Source organism: Telopea speciosissima, chromosome 11 (genome assembly GCF_018873765.1).
Source record: "Telopea speciosissima isolate NSW1024214 ecotype Mountain lineage chromosome 11, Tspe_v1, whole genome shotgun sequence".
Taxonomy (NCBI): domain Eukaryota; kingdom Viridiplantae; phylum Streptophyta; class Magnoliopsida; order Proteales; family Proteaceae; genus Telopea; species Telopea speciosissima.
The window spans coordinates 29486575-29506848 of NC_057926.1; the positions used below are offsets into that span (position 1 = coordinate 29486575).

At 40.6% G+C, this 20274-nt stretch overlaps 1 protein-coding gene across 6 annotated transcripts in view; it reads right to left on the minus strand.

The window, feature by feature from the left end:
- Positions 1-20274, minus strand: part of LOC122645631 (oligoribonuclease-like) — a 108662-nt gene that overhangs the window by 39608 nt on the left and 48780 nt on the right. For all 6 annotated transcript variants that reach the window (XR_006330491.1, XM_043838950.1, XM_043838951.1 and 3 more), the window contains 2 exons: positions 20162-20217; positions 13301-13393 (listed from right to left, as the gene is read on the minus strand). Coding sequence is in view for 5 of the 6 variants with exons in the window: in XM_043838950.1 (XP_043694885.1) it covers positions 13301-13393; positions 20162-20217 (149 nt within the window). In the remaining variant the exon portion in view is untranslated. The remainder of the gene's footprint in view (positions 1-13300; positions 13394-20161; positions 20218-20274) is intronic.

The following is a 20274-nucleotide window of genomic DNA, read 5'->3' on the forward strand; positions in this document are numbered from 1 at the left end:
AAAAGCCACGTGCAATATTTCGAATATTTCGGAAATTTCGGTCATCTCGTTTCGGAAATTTCGGAAATCTCGGTAATCTCGTTTCGAAAATTTCGGAAATCTCGGTCATTTTGGCATTTTACACCCACAGAAAAAATACCATATTTCGACGAAATTTCGGTATCTCGGAAATTTTGGTCAGACCGAAACACCGAAACGAAACGAGATTTAGTACCATGCTCCCGTGAAGGTCTTGCCCTTCACTTTGTCCCTCCTACAATCATAGATTCTTCTAGAACTGCCTTTTACCTTGGAGTTTGCTGGACAAAGAAGCGTCAAATTGGCACAATGCCTTGGTTGGCCACTTCATTGGGAGCTGACCGCCATTCAACATTGTGAAACTTTCCTTGTCTAAACAATGGAGACCTAATGGATTATTGGAACATACCTATTGGGCAGTGAATGATTCATTTTCAAATTCTCCGATGAAAAAGACAAGATACGCGCCCTTGGGGGTGGTCCTTGGCAAGTCAGAAAAAAAACCATTTTCCTCTGACAATGGAACAGATCCTTCCAACTCCACAGACTCTATCTCAACACCATTCCTCTGTGGATTACGCTCCTTCCCCTCCACTTTTGGTGTGAATACGACCTTAGAATTGTCGGTTTGGTCTTGGGGAAACTGGTTCTGATAGTAGAATCAAGAAGCAAGATAGACTTGCATATGTCAAAAATTGTGTGGAGGATTCAGCTGATGAAGTTCCTCCTTCCTCAATCTCTGTCACTAATGATGAGGGCTTTACCTTCAAACAGGATATCGTCTACAAATGGCTTCTCACCAATGTCTTTGGCTACGACACAAAACAATGCCAACATGGTATCAGAACAGGTTTGAATTAGGGAATTTCCTTCCATTCTGGATTTCCCCCCTCCCTTTCACTCTCGATCTCTTCTTCCCACCCCCCTCTTCTGTTTCAATCTTCTCTCTCCATCATTCTCCCACTAGGGCAGCACTGATGAGGTGATCGACAGATCCAGTCGCTGCCCGCCTTTTACCTCATCCTATGATACAGTTTTTTGATCGATAGGGACAGCTCTTGCTGCCTGCAATATTTGCTTCTTCCGTTTTTTTTGGATTGCTTCCACTACTTGCCAAGGGACCAATCTACCTCATTGAAGACTCAAGAACTGCGGCAGTATTTATTTCTTTGGCTCAGTTCCCAACAAGATTGAAGACCTAGATCGATTTCTTTTCATCAAATCAGGGTTTTCTCCAAAACCCTGACAAATATCGATCTAGGAGTTTCAGGTTTCCATTGGGGCTGGTTTTTGGAGGAGTACTTCAGTCCTATTAGAAACATACTCGATCCAAGTTTCAGCTATATCTTGTGTTTTTTTGTCAGCAATCAGCCCTCCATCTATTTCACCAAAATCAGGGTGTTTTTCAAAACCCTGAAAAAGTCGATCTCAAGGATTGCTCTATCAGATGCTGCTGGTTTTTTGAGACATCTCTCCCTATATTAAAAGAGGATTCTCCACCAAATTTCAGCCCTTACCTTGAAGGGATTCTTGGGTTTCTGATCACACCAACTTCTTTGTGATCATGGGTGACTCAGCTTATTCTACTGCAACTTCAGTTGGTGATGGCCAAGACAAATCAAAATTTCATACCTTTCCTACTAATCCAATCAAACTGGATGATTCTAATTACTTGCTTTGGTCTCGGTGTGTTTCCTTTGCCATTGCTGGCGTGGCCTTACTGGTCACATTAATCGCACCACTATTATGCCAACTGAGACTGGTCATGCTCAAGAAAGATGGTTTGCCAACAATGGTGTTCTCATGTCCTACCTGATTGGTTCTATGACTTCAGATTTGCAACATAATTTTCTTCTCCTTGACACAGCCTCTCAGATTTGGGCTGCTTGCAAGGAAACTTAAGGGTAGCTTGGCAATGATGCCCAAGTATATGAACTCAGGCAGAAGGTCCTCCACAGTACTCAAGGAGAATTTTCAGTTTCCAAACACTATGCTACTCTACGCAGTCTGTGGCAACAATTGGACCACTTCTCTGATTTCCACCCTACTGCAGTTGCTGACATTGCTTCATATAAGAAGCATGTGGGCAAGATCAAGGTGTATGATTTTTTGGCTCGATTAAACGTGGAGTATGACCATATTCATGTTCAAGTATTGGGCCATAAGCCTTTTCCCACACTTGAACAATCCTATGCCTTGGTGTCCTCTAAGGAAAACCGTAGGGCTGCTATGTTGCACCCACCTATTACTAACAGATCAGTCCTCAAAGCTGTTGCCCTGGATACTCTTGCACCTGTTGGCACTGCTTCTCTTGGTGATTCTACTACAGGGCCTGTTGTTTGTGAGCACTGTCACAAACCCTACCACACCAAAGAGAAGTGCTGGAAACTTCATGGGAAACCAGCTGACTTCGAAGCAAAAAGGGCTGCCAAGACGAAGACAAAGCCAAAGAACAAGGCTCATCACATTGAGACTATTACTACAGCCCCTGCTACTGACATTGGTCTATCCCATGATGATCTACAGGCATTCCTACGCGTGCTAAGGACTTCTGCTGCTGTTGCCTCTACTACATCTGCTGATACTGCCAACTCCGCTGCTCCTTCAAGTTCACACTTTGCCTGGTCAGGTATTCCATTTGGTGGTAACTGTGTTTCTGTAGCTTCCCATCCTTGAATCATAGATTCTGGAGCTACAGATCACATGAACGGTTCCTCTAGCCTGTTCCGTCGTTATTCTCCCACTTCTGGGAAAGACAAGGTCAAAGCAGCTGATGGTTCCCTTTCCTCCATATCTAGAAAAGGAATCATCAACCGTACTTCTTCTCTTCCTTTGTCCTCTATTTTACATATTCCTAATTTTACTACTAACATTCTTTCTATTAGTAGTATTACTCGTGATCTTAATTGCAAACATTTTTTTCCTTCCCAATGTGTTTTTCAGGATCTGGGCTCTGGAAAGACGATTGGATTGGGTAAAGTACATGATGGATTGTACATGTTTGAAGATGGTCGTCCCTCTCCACCACCATTACCTCTCTGCTACCTCAGAACTCCTTGGTCTCTTCTGAGCTTTACCAATGGCGCTCTAGATTAGGTCACCCTCCATTAGGAATTTTAGCACATTTATTTCCTAGTTTGGTCACCCCATGTACTATGGATGACTTTTTTGTGAGGCTTGTGTTCTGGCCAAACAGACACGATCAACTTATTCTTTATCAAATAAAAGGAGTTCTTCTTGTTTTCAATTGGTGCATTCTGATGTTTAGGGTCCTAGTCGTAAAACATCTCTTTTTGGCTACCGATGGTTTGTTTCTTTTATTGACTGTCACTCTAGGCACACATGGGTGTATCTTTTACACACAAAAAATCAGGGTTTTGAGTGTTTTCGACATTTTCATAAAATGGTCCAAACTCAATTCTAGGTTACTCTCAAAATATTGAGAAGTGATAATCGAACCGAGTATAAAGAATCTCAATTTCAAAACTATCTAGCTGACCATGGTATTGTTAACCAGACCAGTTGTGTTGATACCCCTGCCCAGAATGGTGTGGCAGAGAGGCAAAACCACTACTTGTTAGAGGAGACCAGGGCTTTGATGTTTACTAGACATGTCCCATCTCAGTATTGGGGAGATGCTGTCCTCACTGCTGCCTATCTCATCAATAGGCTACCTTCCCGGGTTCTTGACTACCGTAGTCCAGCTGAAGTTTTACTAGGGAATACCTCCTTTGTTGTTACTCTCAAGGTGTTTGGTTGTGTGTGTTATGCTACAGATACAAAATCTCCAGGCAAACTTGAACCTAGGGGGTTACGTTGTATTTTCTTGGGTTATTCTCCAACCCAGAAGGGTAACAAGTGCTACCACCCCCCTTCCCGTCGTACTTTGGTCAGTATGGATGTCATTTTTCATGAGACCGTTTCCTATTATTCTTTACCACCTCTCTAGGGGGAGAGTTCTAGTAAAGATGTGTTGTATTTTCAGGTTCCTCCTCTTGAGGTTCCTCCTTTTCTAACCCCTACGGTTGCTGTCCAACCTCCTTTGACTGCTGCCCAATCTCCCTTGCCTGCTGCCCAGCCTCCTCTGGCTGTTCCCCCCTCATCCGAAGGAAGTCCTTTCCAGGGGGAGACCATGGGAAAGAGTGTTGCTGATCTATTCAGGGGGAGGTGAATCCTATCCAGAGAACTATTAGTGAGTTTCAAAAGAAGATTGACAACTCCAATATGATCACCTATAAAAAGGGAAGCACCAAAAAGGGGCAGCTTCAATCCATTGTAGCACTGATACCCATCCAGTTGCTGGCTCAAGATCCAGATCCTTCCTCTCCTGGTAAGCCCTCTTCCTCTGACCTACCTATTGCTCATCGCAAAGGTACTAGGAATTGCACTCTACATCCCATATCTCATTTTGTTTCTTATAGTTCTCTTTCTCCTTCTTTTTGTGCATTTGTATCTTCTCTTTCTTCTGTTTCTATTCCTAAATATTGGCAGGAAGCATCTACAGATGGAAAGTGGAAGGCAGCAACGTTGGAAGAAATAAGAGCACTACATAAAAATAATACGTGGGATCTTGTGGCTCTTCCTCCAGGGAAAAGACCTTTTGGATATAAATGGGTCTTTATGATCAAACAGAAAGCAGATGGGACAGTGGATCGTTATAAGGCACGACTGGTTGCAAAGGGTTTCACTCAAACTTATGAAGTTGACTATCAGGAGACCTTTGCACCAATAGCGAAACTCAACACTGTAAGAGTGTTATTATCTTGTGCTGCAAATCTTGGGTGGGATCTTCAGGAGTTGGATGTACAGAATGCCTTCCTCCATGGGGAGCTTGAGGAAGAGGTACACATGGATGCTCCACCAAGTTTCTCTGATGACAGGACTAGGGGCAAGGTCTGTAAATTCAAGCGTGCTCTTTATGGTTTGAAGCAGTCACCTAGAGCCTGATTTGGCAGGTTTCACAAGGCTATGATTTCAACAGGATATAAGCAAAGCAATGTTGATCACACTTTGTTCATCAGATGAGTTGGTCACAAAGTAACTATTCTCATAGTCTATGTCGATGATATTGTGGTCACTGGTAATGATGGTGATGCTATCAAGAATTGAAGTACTTCCTTGGCCGTGAGTTTGAAGTAAAGGATCTGGGGACTCTAAAATATTTTCTAGGGATAGAAGTTGCTCGATCTTCAAAAGGGCATCTTTCTTTCTCAAAGGAAATATATCCTAGATCTATTGTCTGAGACTGGGTTGCTAGGTTGTCATCCTTCAGACACCCCTATGGAAGCTTCTACAAGACTTAAGGAGAAAGTGGGAAAATCTGTCGACAAAGGCCGTTATCATCAATTAGTAGTCAAACTAATATCTCTCTCACATACGACCTGACATAGCCATTGCTGTAAGTTTGGTGAGCCAGTTTATGCATGATCCTTATTCCTCTTACATGGAGGCAGTCCTTCGTTTTTTGCAATATTTGAAGTCTGCTCCAGGAAAAGGAATTCTTCTCTCTCCCAATGGTCATCTGAAGGTTGAAGCTTATATTGATGTCGATTGGGCTAGCTCTACTGAGAGAACATCAATTTCTGGCTATTGTTCTTTTGTGGGTGGAAACCTTGTCACGTGGTGTAGCAAGAAGCAGAATGTTGTGGCAAGGTCCAGTGCTGAAGCAGAGTTCCATGCAATGGCACAAGGAATCTGTGAATTTTTGTGGCTTAGAGGATTGTTGCAGGATATTGATGTTGCTGTCCATCTTCCCCATGATGCTTTATTGTGAGAATAAAGCAGCCATTAGCATTGCTCATAACCCTGTCCAGCATGATCGTACTAAACGTGTTGAAGTTGACCGACATTTCATCAAGGAGAAGCTCAAAGCCGGACTCATCTGTGTTCCCTTTGTGAAGTCTGTTGATCAGTTAGCCGATGTGTTCACCAAGGGGCTAAGTGGCAAAGTGTTTCTTCCTATCTTAGTCAAGTTGGGCATGCATGACATATATGCTCCAACTTGAGGGGAGTGTTGGATTATATGGGCCAGAATACCATGGGGGGTATTCTAGACTTTTTATTGTTTTATTTCATGTACAACAATGTCGGCTATGATAGGGACAATTCTGTCCATGTAACTTTGATCCCGTATTATAAATATATGACTTGGGATCTACCTTAGACCATCCAAGCATGCACTCCTAATTCTAATCTCTCAACAATGCCAAAGGGTAGGACCATTTCCAATCCATCCCGCCTGGGACCCTGCGAAAGCAGGACCTATGCCAGGTCAGGCCCTTATTCTTTATTACTTTGCACTGTGAGTAATTCAAATTAATAACGAGGACATCGATTTAATATCTTTCCAGATCATTGGGACCACTAACACATTCTTTGAAGAAAATATCATTTATCCTCTTCCACTCAAGCTCATATAGCCAGTCCACTATCAATCTAGTTAGCAGGTTCACTGATTCCCCATACTTGGGATTGTAGTAAATTTTTATTTCCCTCTTTTAATGGGAAATTCCTTGATGCTACGGTAAAAGGATGGACTGCCAATTTGCAGATGTGGTGTCATAGTCCGAAATCTCGGGAGATGGGGCAAGATCTCGCTGAGATTCTCGGTTTTTTAGAAAGCCGAGTCGAGATGCCAAGCGAAACACAAAAGTGCACTGTCTCGGCGATATCTCGGCGAGATCTAGTCTCGAATAGGCTTGAAAAACAGGGAAAAAATAGAAGAAAAAATGTAAGAATCTCGGCGAGATCTCGGGTATGCGGCAGGGTCGTTTAACCCAAATGACTTGTTTTAAGTGATTTCAGATGTGTTTTTGGGGCTAAGGCTCGACAGAGACACCTCTTCTTCTCTCAATCTTCTCTTCCCTTCTTCATTTTTTGGTTGGATTCAAACATTTGGAAGCTGAATTTGGTGCCAAAGTGAAGATTGCAGCTCAATTTTGGAGGATTGCTCAAGTTTGTGAAGGTTTTTTGAAAGGTAAACCCATTTTCCCTAAACCTATTTTTTTGAAAAAAAATTGATGAAATCTTGGTAGATGGATGTGATTTTGAGTTATGTTACACAAGTTAGGCCGATCTATCACTTGATGGAGGCCGACTTTTTTTTGGGTTATTAAATTATTTATTATAATTTCTGGAGAAAAAAAATTATTTTTTTCAAAAAAGAAATTAAAAAATATAGGATAAATACTTATTGTTTGGATGTGATATTGATGTATGCTAGACTAGTTTGCATGGTCTACAGCCTCATGGAGTCATTTTTTTTTTCACCCATTAAAAAAAATATTTTATTTTTCAGATTTAATAATAATATTATTAAAATAGTTAAAAAATATATAAAATTAAGGAAAAATACCTGTTTTTGTTGGAAAATTATGCACAACATCTATACATAATGTCCAACTTCAAATGATGTCAAATACATCATTATGTTATAATATTTATATTTGAAGGTATAATTATTTTTAATAAAAATTGTAAATATTATTTTTAATAAAAATTGTAAATATTATTTTTAATTAATTAATAAATACTAGGGTTAGGGAATAAATAAGAGATAGGTATTTGATTGTTCTAGTAGCTTCATATTATGTTTAATAGTTATGAATACAATACTTTATGTGTTTAATACCTTACTTTAAGTCTGTAATAGTAACTAATACATGTTTTTTTATGTAACAGTGCAAAAAATAAGATATTTCTTACACAATGGGGGATATAGCATGGCTACATAGAGTTCCGATGTCTGAGGACAAAAAGAAGTCAAAGTGTAACTATTGTGGAAAGATTTTAAATTCTGGAGGAGTAACTAGGTTAAAGGAACATTTGTCTGGTCTGGGCAAGGATGTTGCCAAATACCGAAATGTTTCGAGCCAAGTGAAACTGGCAATGGCACAAAACTTGAGAGGAGTACGAACAAAGAAAGCTGAGAGGGAAAGATAACAAATAACTTTCGATGAGGCAGTTCTAGAGAGGCCTAGTGTAGACATCATTGGAGTAGGAGATGATACTGAATCTAGGCCTACACCTGGTGAGTTCCAATCAGAGGCTGAATGGAGAATTTACCAGCAAACTTTGGCAGAGAGTAGGCAAAGTTTTCATTTTGAGAATATAAGAGCATATGAGCAAGCAAGAGGAGCTGGTGGATCTGGCTCAGCTGCACTAGTGCAAGAAGATGAGAGGAGGAGAAGCACTAGCACAAGAGATATCCCATGGCCCCAAGCCCGACCCCGAACACGTTCCCCAGATACCATTTTTTAGCAGGATCCATCTACCTTTAGGCAACAAGATGCCTTCCAGCCAACCATCCCGCAAGTGTTTGGTGGTAAACAAGAGGATGCACGGAAAGCCTTCAGCAAGTTCATGCTATACAATGGCATTCCAGCTAATGTAGCACAAGGAACATATTATAATGCATTCCTTGATGCTGCAGGGAGGGCTGGCGCAGGCTGGAAGGGGCCCACACCATATGAGTTGTATAATGTATATTTGCCTCAAGAGGTACAGGAGCTGAAAGAGTACATAAAGGGTCTAAAGCCAAGGTGGGACACATATGGAGTTACTCTTATGGCTGATGGTTGGACTGGACCTACTAGACAGTCCATCATAAATTTCATGGTGAGTTGTAATGGGAAGACTGTCTTCTTGAAGTCTGTTAATGCATCAAAGCATGTCAATGATGCATCATACTTGTATAAGCTACTGAAGCAATTGGTGGAGGAAGATATAGGAGTAAAGAACGTTATCCAAATTGTGAGGGATAACGGTTCTAATTTTAAGAAGGCTGGAGAGAAATTGATGAACAAGAAGAGTAAGAGGATCAACCTCTTTTGGACTCCATGTGCAGCCCATTCTATTGATTTAATGCTGAAGGACATGGGAAAAAAAACTTTGGTGGCTGGTGTGGTCAATAGGGCAAGGCAAGTGACCACCTTTGTGTATAACCATGGTTATGCTTTAGCCATGATGAGGGACAAATGCAAGGGGGATTTAGTGAGGCCTGGTGTCATTCGATTTGCCACCAATTACATTGCATTGAAGAGTATTCAGTCGAGGGTGGTAGGTCTGAGGTCAATGTTTGCAAGTGAACAATGGTTTAATTGGCCAGGTTCTAGAACACAAGGGAACGCAGTACAAGAGACCATTGCAAGTGATGGATTTTGGAAGGACTTGTATAAAGTTGTTGTCATATTAGAGCCAGTGGTGGCAGTACTAAGGATGGTTGACACGGAGAAGAAGCCTACCTTGCCCCACAAATATGCTGCCCTGCAGAAGATGAAGGAAATGGTCCAAGCTGCAATACCCCGCAGTGCTCGCTCATACATTAACATCATTGATGAGCGATGGGAGAAGCACTTGAGTCATCCCTTGCATAAAGCTGGTGAGTTCAACACTTCAACATACTTTACACTTTATGTGAGTTTTTACATTTACATATTCAAAACTCAAAAGTATTAAGTCACTAACAACTTATATTTGCGGTTTTCCCTTTACTAGCATACTATTTGAATCCAAAGTACCAGTATTCGCATAATCTTGGGCTGGACACGGATTTGATACTGGCAGTTGAAGCTGTTATTGAGAAGTTGGAGGTCAATCCCAAGACACAATCTGACTGCAATAATGAGGTGAGACTATGGGACTTTGGTACATTGGTAGTCAGTAAAGGAATGTAATTACTAAATAGCAAATACTAATGCCTTTAACACTGTTTGAAATTTAAAATGAAAATAGATCAAAGCCTTCAGAGAGGCCTCTGCAAGTTTCAGTCGAAAAGCTGCAGTGGAGGGTAGGCAAAAGTCAGACCCTGGTAGGTGGCAATGTGGCATGACTTTACATTTATGAATTATAATTTTATCCCTTTACAATGCACATATTCTTAATATTCTATGTTTATAATGCAGCTGACTGGTGGGTGCTTTATAGTACAAGTTCACCCAACCTGATGAAGGTAGCAACCAAAGTGCTCTCACAAACTTGTTCATCCTCTGGGTGCGAGCGCAACTGGAGTACATTCGCATTGACACACTCAGAGAGGAGGAACAGATTGGGTAGTCAACGACTGGAGCAGCTGGTGTATGTGCATTATAATATGAGACTAAGGATGAGGCACATACATGAAGAATTTGAGAACAATGACAAAGATCCCATCGAGCTAGCCAACATATTCCAGGAGGACTCTGATGATGATGAGGATCCCCTATTCCAGTGGGTGAGGGATCGTGGTGCACCAGAGATGGATGAGCCTGGAGCATAGTTGTCATGGCGTCCTAGCGCTGGAGAGGGTTGCAGGGCGACCTACGCCATGGCGTCCCTCTTTGATTTCTTCTTCCTGTCTCTCTTTCCCTCTTCAATTTCTTCTTCCTGTCTTCGATTTCTTCTTCCCTGTTCGATTTCTTCTTTCCCTCTTCAATTTCTTTCGATTTCTTCTTTCCCACTTCGATTTCTTCTTCGATTTCTGAATTTTCTTCTTAAAACTTGAGAAACAATAGAGAAAAAATAAAACATTGCTTGAGTACACATTAAAAATAGAGAAAATAAAAAATAAAACATGGTCGACATGCTCGCCATGCCATGGCGGGCAACATGTCGATATATCGACGTGACACCCCTCCACCGACTTGGATCGTCGTGACGCCGTGACAACTATGGCCTGGAGGTAGGCCCGACTCCACCATTGCGTCCGTAACCGGTACAGATGTTGACAACTATATGTCGCAAGAGGGGCGTGCACATTCTCAGTCACCGAGAGCTTTTGAGGCTGCAACAGGAACTACTCCTGATGATGATGATGGTGATGATGGTGATGGTGATGGTGATGGTGATGATCCTGCTGCTGGTGATGACCCTCCTGGTGGTGCTGGTGGTAGTGGTGGTGGTGGTGGTGGTGGTTGTGGTGGTGGCATGCAGAGTGGGGGTTATTATGATGATCGTCATGAGGGGATGCGCGAGCAATACCAGTATGATGTGGGAACGCAGGAGGAGGCAGTGCGTTTCACAGGTGAGTCTCAGTTTACACATGCCACACAAGATCAAGACCATGGTGGCCACAAAAAAACGTACAAGAGAAGGACAGGTCACAAACACAACCAACCTCAGTATGATGACACGACTATGAACACCATGCTAACAAGTTTTGGAAGCATGAGTATGGATACTGGTAGTCAGCATCAGCCGTGGCATTCATCTCAACCTCATTATGCCTATGATTATGGCAAGCAGAGCACCGGTTCTGAATATAGTTCCTATGGTCAGTTTGGCCAGCCAACACAGGCGTATGACTATCAAAGCAGTGACTCTGGCATTGGGTCAAGCATTGGGTCCACATTCCCAGTCCCATACATTCCTGGCAATGACAGTAACAAAAGCAGTGGAACTCATGATTCTCATCCTTCATGGCAACGGTCTACCGTCAATGTGGAACAGCTATACCCTAGGATAGGGGTCTTGGCATATGTGGATGAGAACTCTTATATGAATGCTGTGGAGGACTACATGCAACGGTGGAGCAACAATATGTCATGGGAAGACTATGTGGGACAAACGGGGAATGAATATGTCATTCAATCTAATTTTATGTGATGATAGTTGTAACTTGTAACAATGTAATGCTTATTAAGTTGTTTTCCTATTAATTGAATGTTTTGTTTGAGTCCTATATACATAAATTATGTCATTAATGTATATAGTATGCTATTTTCATACGTCGTCGCCTACCTACTAAGGGTCCAATGTAAAAGTCCTATTTGGACTTTGTTTTTGCAAAATCTAATAATGCCATTGTGTTTAAATGGCCTAAAATAGGTTGTATACCGATTTTCAGACCCAAAAGAGGTCTAAAACCCACCGAGATGGGCTTCCGAGTCCCCAAAAAAAAAAATGCATAAACTCGGCGAGATCTCGGCCCAACTCGGTTTTTCTATGGGCCGAGATTGCACCGAGACCCGAGTTTTCGAACCTTGTGTGGTGTCTTCAGGTGGCACTTCAAGCAAAAAAGCACTGAAGGTTAGGACTGACTCAAGTCCACCACTCCTAGGACCCCAAAAAAACAAACTTCCAGCCACTGCCCTTTTGTTTTTTTGAAGAAACCATACAATTTTCCACACTCCCATTAGAATTTCCTAGATTTGCATTTTGAAGTTAAAATGTAATAACTTCTTTATTCTTGGCAAAGTACTAAGTTACACATGAGTTTCGGCATGCATCCCCATGCATGTCTATGCATGCACTCACATAGTCCTGGATTTTCAAAGCTCTATTTGCCACTTGGCAAACTCTGATTGGGCTGAAACTTCATATGTGAGCAGGGGACCTTGTCCAAAAATTTTGGGCACCATTTGATCGGCCACGAGGCAGATATTTGGGCCGTTAAGGGAAAAGCATGATTAGATAGTAATAATAATGAGATCCATGGCCATGAAATTTTCTCTCGACTAATTTAGGAAAACTATCATTTGGAAACCAGATCACTTATTTTGCCAGTTCCACTAAAAATAGTGCCAAAAAGTAAAAGAGAAAAATGCTGCAAGTTGGGCTAGTCACAACTGATATCTTTGAATGAGTTCAATCCTTGGTAAACACTCAATTTTACAGTTAAGCTGTGACAGCAAGTGAAATATAGCAATTTTTTTCGACGGAGAAGTACTACCCTCTAGACTTTCAAGTCTAGAGAACTTTTACCATAAAAGTTTAGCACAGTCAATTCAACTAAAGCTGATTCTCCACCCCACCCCCCTCTTTTTGTTATTTGTCACCCTGCTCCCTTGGCCTGATCAAGCATCTAGTCAGCTTGTCTAAATGGGAACATTTAAAAATGAAGGGTGTTGAGGCCATTATGTGTCAAGTCATGCCTAGCATCTTGGCCCTACTCCCTAGTTTGGTACATAGGGATCAACTTTAGCCATTTAAGCTTGTTTTGCACCAACTATAGCAGGTAAACATTAAACAACAAAGAAATGTTGAAAATCCAAACTGACTGTCATAAGATGGTTCACGATTTCATCAATCATCATGCAATTTAGAATTCTCAGGAATAGCCAAGAACAGTTTATAAATTGAAGAACATTTATGAGGATCCTTATGGCTCTTTTCTAGTCATGATCCCCTTTGACATTTACCCATTCCACAAACTCAAATCCTGATTGAGCCATGACTGGTACTATAGATGAGGAATGGATAACATACCAAAAAATAAATAAAGCAAAAGTTGATGCAGAGTTCTGATTCATTCAACAGAGAACTGAAGTAACAAAGAAGATACAGGACATTGCATTGTTAATCTTACCTTCAAAAATAGAAAATCAACATAAACTGAATTTCCCGCTAGAAGAGGTGTATGTGCGCCAACATCAACATGTTTCTTTACAAATTCAATAACCTATAATGGCACAAAAGAAATTGTTGAAGTGGCAAATACAGAACCAAAACCAAACAAGAATCAAAAGAAACTAACATCAGAGGTAATTGAAACAATGAAAGCAAAAACAAATTATGACAAGATATCATCAACACCAACATCAGAAGAATGAGATTTGGATAGCCAAAATAAACAAGAGACTAGCAGAGACAGGAAGAGGGGGATGGTTCAGGATGGATGCTCCTTTTTCACCCCAGCGGTGTGATGATGAGACAAATCCAGAGCACCCACCAACAGGAAACCCGCAACTATATAGATTGACCACCTGTAGGATACACCTATCCAAATCCTGCATCCAATTGAGTACCTAAATTTCCAACTATGGCCATTTGAGTTCATTATTTTTCCAAAAAAAAAAAATTCTAGGGAAAGGAGTTAACAAAAACTTTTTCAAAAACTCACCTAAGCTTTCACTTCTACGGTAATCAAGCCTACAAAAGATGCCCCTTCTAGAAAAAATATCTCCTAAAGTAGAAGTAACAGGGTTCTTAAGAGCAATAAAACTAAAGAACAAAGCAGTGAAAGACAAAAAAAACACCATTTATTTCTGTCGGCTTTGTAAGGCAATACATGGTTTGAAGCGGTGACCACAAGTCTGGTTTGATAAGTTTCATAAAGTTGTATCGAGTTATGGATTCTCGCAATGCTACCCTCACTGGTCATTCTGTATTTGTTCGTCGTCAGAGTTCCAAGGTAATTATATTGGTTGTTTATGCAGATGACATCATTGTTTTTAGTAATGACCTATCTGGTATAGAAGGTGTTAACTGTTAAGGCCTATTTACAACAACATTTTCAAATGCACTTGGGGGTTCTCATGCATCTGGGAATTGAAGTTGTTCGTAGCTAGAGATATATCACCATAACTCAAAGAAAATATGTTCTTGATTTTTTATTTTTTTTAAAGATTGAAACGTTGGGTTGTAAGCTTGTTGATACACCTATTGGTCCTCCTAAAAAACTTGGGACTTGTGACAACAAGGAATTTGCAAACAATCATCACCAAAGATTGGTTGGTAAGCTTATATATCTTACCGTAAGCAGACCAGATATTTCATTTTGTTGTTGATGTTATAAGTCAATTTATGGAGAAGCCTAACCAGGCTCATTGGGAGGTAGTATGTCGTATCTAAAAGTATCTTAAGGGTTCTCCAGTGGAAGGATATATTTATAGATCTAATGGTCATTTTGATATTGTTGGTTATTCTGATGCTGAATTGCTGACTAGGTGTGAGGATCCGCCACAGGATTTTCCTCGCCATGGGAAAAATAGGTCCCTCCACATTTACGGGGAACCGTAAGAGAGTAAGTGGGTGTGTGGATAATCATAGGGGGATTGGGGTCATGCAATATGTGAAATGGATCGCCACCTAGGATTAGGGCCTAAGACCCAATTGGTGTATCCCTTTATAGGCCTACGTGATTCCATGTGGTCTGGTCAGAGGTGCTAGGTAAGTGGTCAGTTTCCGAGAGTGGGAAGTTGTTAGGCACCCACCTCCCCCGGATAAACCGGTCTTTTTACTAGATGCTTGTCTTTGAATATTCTCCCATTACAAGATGTTCTATACCAACACATACAGCTAAACCATGATGCATAAACTATAAAAAAAGGACCAAACTACATTATGCTAAGTGCTATGTACACTACACATGAATGCTTAAGAGTCTACATTGTGCCAGATCAAAGATTAACAGTAGAAATATATACCTACACAATAAATCAATACGATTACGAAGAATGCAAGATGGAGAGCGTCCCCTGGCTCAGGTGGAGACAAATGACTGACTTATCCTCTGTCGGGCAGAGTAACGGCTTGCAACGGTTGAGTTTCGTGCTCAAATTCTTGGGTAAAATAACGGCATCACGAGGTCTTAGGAGCCAGATGCTCAATCCTCAAACAGAATAACGGGGTCGCATATGATTCGAAAGACAAATCCTTGATCTTCAAGGGAATGGTGTGAAAATGGGTCGAGAAAGTCGAGTTCGGACGATCCAGACTTCGGATAGGGTAACGGAGCTCAAGATTTCGAAGCTGGAGGTGGGGTGAAGCCTGAAACAAGCGAAACAGGGCTCTAGGGAGCAAAACAGGCTAAATGGGGCCCTGGGGCGCGAATCCCAGGAAAATCCACTTCTCAAAATGAAGCATGCACTATGGAGGCTTCACGGGCCCGCAACGCCTCCATAGTCCAAATGTGGACCGCGGCGTCGCGGTTCTCTACAGTGCAACCGAAGAGAAGCTCTCTTTTCCACAGCGTCACAGAGGTTTGGCTGTGCTTCCACAGCTGGGGTGATTTTGGCTCTTCAGAAGGGATTTTGGGGTCTTAGGGAAGTTTTTTGGTTCGCGAGGTGCCTTCGTAGGACATCGTCGATCATCTGTGTCCAGTTGTCATCATTGCCGAGGGGGGTGACAAAATTCAGTGTCTACACTAGGCTAGTGTTGATTCTCACTGCTTGTTATTTGATTAATCGCATGCTCTCTTTTGTACTAGCCAACCATTCTCCTTTGCCTGTTTTGTTTCCGCAAACTCCTTTATTTGCTTTACTTCCTTGACTTTTTGGTTGTGTGTGTTTTGTTCATATCTTACAATCTCATGTTGATGAGTTGCCTCCCAGGGCTGTGAAAAATGTTTTTCTTGGTTACTCTAGGACGCAAAAAGGGTATAAGTGTTATGAGCCCCTTACTCATCGGCAGTTTGTCAATGTCGATGTAACATTCTTTGAAGATACTTTATTTTTTCCCTCCTACGCCTAGCTCTTCTCTGGATACTACTAGATACTTTATTTTTTCCCTCATGCTCCTACTACTTTAATTTACCTGTCCCTCTTCGCAAAGGTACCCATTTTTGCACTCAGAAATCCCTAACTGCTTACCCCATTGATAACCATGTTTCTATCTCTCATCTTCCATCTCCATTGCATAATTTTGCCTTTTCCCTATCTACGAACTCCATTCCTACAAATCTTCACGAGGCTCTATCTGATCCTAGGTGGAAAGCAGCTATAGAAAAAGAAATGGATGCCTTAATATCTCGAGAGACATAGACCTTAGTGAATTTAGGTAAAGATCTTGTGCAGTGTTGATGGGTGTACACAATTAAGTATAATCTAGATGGCTCGGTTGAACGGCTTAAGGGCCAGTTGGTTGTGAAGGGTTATACACAAACTTATTGTATGTACTACTTTGAAACCTTCTCTGTTGCTCATCTTAATTCAATACATGTTGTTATCTTTTTAGCTATGAATTTAGACTAGCTTATATATCAATTGGCTATCAAGAATGCTTTTTATATGGTAATCACCATGAGGTGGTATATATAGAGCAACCTCGAACAGTGCTTCTTTTCGCTCAGGGGAGAAATCTCACAGAGTCTACAAAGTTGAAACAATTACCTAGAGCCAAGTTCGACAAGTTTAGTTAAATTGTTACTCGATGTGGGTTTACACAATGTTATTATGATCACACCGTCTTTGTTTAGTGCTGGGACTTTAAAGTGGTAGAGTTGGTCGTATATGTTGATGACATTATCATATCTGAGGATGATGCATCCGGTATTACAGTGGTAAAATTGTATCTCCTTCAGCATTTTTAGATGAAAGACTTTGGAGGCCTCAAGTATTTTTTTTGGTATTGAAGTACTACGGACTAAGAAAGGTATTAGTCTATAATAAAGAAAATGTGTTAGAACTCTTATTTGAGATGGGTATGCTTGCCTCTAAACCAGTTGATACTCCTATGGATCCACATCAAAAGTTCTGGTCAAGTGATGGTGACTTTGATGATACACACCGGTACAAGAAATTGGTAGGGAAACTTATTTATCTAACTGTTACTAGACCTGCCATATCCTTTGTTGTTGGTGTTATTAAACAGTTGATGCAATCTCCGAAGAAAGTTCACTGGAAGGCAGCCTCTCGTATCTTAAGGTATCTGAAAGGGGCTCCAAGGAAGGAGTTCATTTATCCTCCTCATCAGAATATCGATATGGTAGGATTCTCTGTTGCTGACTGAGCTGGTGCATTGGTTACTCCGTTTGTCTCTTTTGTAGATTGGCTGGGGGATGTGTTCACCAAGCCCTTGTTCCGTCTTGCTTTTCTTAATAACTGTTCCAAGCTGGGCTTGGCTGATTGTATCATCCAGCTTGAGGGGGAATGTTAAATAATTGTATTATACTGCAGGGGTATTTGTGTCTATCCTTGCAGTATCTTAAGGTATCTGAAAGGGGCTCCAAGGAAGGAGTTCATTTATCCTCCTCATCAGAATTTTATATGGTAGGATTCTCTGATGCTGACTGAGCTTGTTCCGTCCTGCTTTTCTTAAGAACTGTTCCAAGCTGGGCATGGGTGATTGTATGATCCAGCTTGAGGGGGAGTGTTAAATAATTGTATTATACTGCAGGGGTATTTGTGTCTATCCTTGCAGTATTGTTGGTTGGTGGTAATGCTCCTTTTAGGTAATCACGATAGGAGATATTCCTATCATGTTATGTCCTGAGTTGTCTTGCTGTCCTAGACTATTTTAGTGTGATTTCGTCTCCTTGTTTAAGTCTTATTTTGTCTAATTATTTAGAGTTGTAATCTATCATGGTTCAGCAATTCTGTGTGTTCATAAAACCTATCAAGAAGCACTTTCTAAATCTGGGTGGAAAACGGCTATGAATGTTTAGTGTGATTTGGTTTCCTTGTTTAAGTCTTATTTTGTTTACTTATTTAGAATTGTAATCTATTATGGTTCAGCAACTGTTCTCTCTCTCATTGTAAGGGTGCTTTCTAACTGTTCTCTCTCTCATGGATGGACTCCAAAGTTGTGAGACATGGGAGATGTAGAATTTTGAGACATCTTAAGGGCGCTTCAGGTAAATAGATTATTTATAGACCCCATCGACATTTAGATATTTGGGTATTTTAATATTGACTGAGCTAGAGCTGAAGGTCATAAAAGGTCCACAACTGTTATTGTAATTTTGTTGGTTGTAACCTGGTCACTTGAGAAATAAGGAGGGGACTACCATGGCTAGGTACAGTGCAGAGGCCGAGAACAGGCCTATGGCTCACACCATAGTCCGAAATCTCGCGAGATCTCGCCGAGATTCTCGGTTTTCCAATTTCCCAAGTCGAGATGGCCTACGAAACTTAAAATGTCAATATCTCTCCGAGATCTTGGTTTGACATAGGAAAATGCCCATCTAGGTCCTTTATATGAGTGCCAGATCTCGAGATCTTGCTGGAAATTCTTGATATACAGACACCTATCTATGACAGGAACCAAGACAGAGAAGACAGACACTTATTTATGCCTAATATCATTTAAGTAAATGCTTTTGTATTTATATTTCATTTACTTAAGATATTATTCATAAATAAGCAAATATCCCCCCCCCCCCATTTGAATCCAATAAAAATAGTTAAAAAATCAAATTTCAAAAGGAAAAAAAGTCAACCCCCCAGTTCAAGAACAAAAACTGGATTTTCGGTGATAGGTGTAATTTTCAACTTTCTAATGTTGGGGTTTTTCTCAAATCTAAAAATTACATAAATCTTATTATGGTAAAACATTACTAAAAACCAAAAGTGCGGTAAAATATTCATTTGTTTTGATGTCCAAAAAATTATTTTCATTCAGAGCAATTTTGACAGCATTCGCACACACCGAATTATGTTTGACCGGTACATAACTCTTTCAATATAAATCAGATTTAAGCAATCTTGGACTAGTTGGAACGCTATGTTTTGAAAGCTTTCCAACAAGTCCAAGATTGCTTAAATCTGATTTATATTGAAGGAGTTATTGCTTAATGATATTAGGCATAAATAAGACTGTTTGTCCTGTGTCTGTCCTGAGAATAAGTAAGTGTCTGTCCTACTTTCTCACTAACTGAAACTCCTATTTGGACTTTGTTTTTGCAAAATCTAATAATGCCATTGTGTTTAAATGGCCTAAAATAGGCTGTATACCGATTTTCAGACCCAAAACAGGTCTAAAACCCACCGAGATGGGCTTCCGAGTTGGAAAAAAAAAAATGCACAAACTCGCTGAGATCTCGGCCCAACTCGGCTTTTTGCTGGGCCGAGATGGCTCCGAGACCCGAGTTTTCGAACCTTGGCTCACACTGCTTGTGTTTTGATATGGTTGAAGTCTCTTGTTCAAAGGCATCTCAACACGGTTACTAAATCTTTGTTTCGAGGGGTCTTTCTCCAAGGATGTTCCAAGCTGGGCATGAGTGAAAGTTATGCTCCTGTTTGAGGGAGAGTGTTGAGATGTATCGCAACAATTTTTTGTAATTAACTATTCTGCATGAGTGTCTTTGATATTGTTTTCATAGTCAATGGTGTAATTATAATTACTGCTAGTTGATTTATTATAAATAAGTGCGAGAGGTCAACCGAGATAGATTTTCTGTTTTTTCCCATCAGGCTTCTCTTTTCTCTCTTTTCTCTCTTTTCTCTCTTTTCATCTTCTTCTTCACTCTCTGTTACTGTTACTATTGCTTTTGATTTAGTAACAGAGATCAGTATTAATGCTCCTGTACTTTAGAAAGAAGGAAAGCAACCATCCCAAACAAATATTGAAGAGGTAATCCATATTGTCATTGACAACAAAATCTCTTAAGCTTTCAAATTACTTCTAGTATACAGTCTATTCAAAAGAACCTTTCGAGTCCATGGCTTCATATATAACATAGCATGAATAGACAGAAAGCAAGTATGGCACATAACAAGGTCTCACAAACCTCCTTTTCAGCTTCCTGTTCACTGACTGTACTTTGAAGCACTTTCTTTGTCAAACCTAAAAGGAACTCAAACATTAAAATAGCATTTTTTAAATATAGATATGAAAATGCGG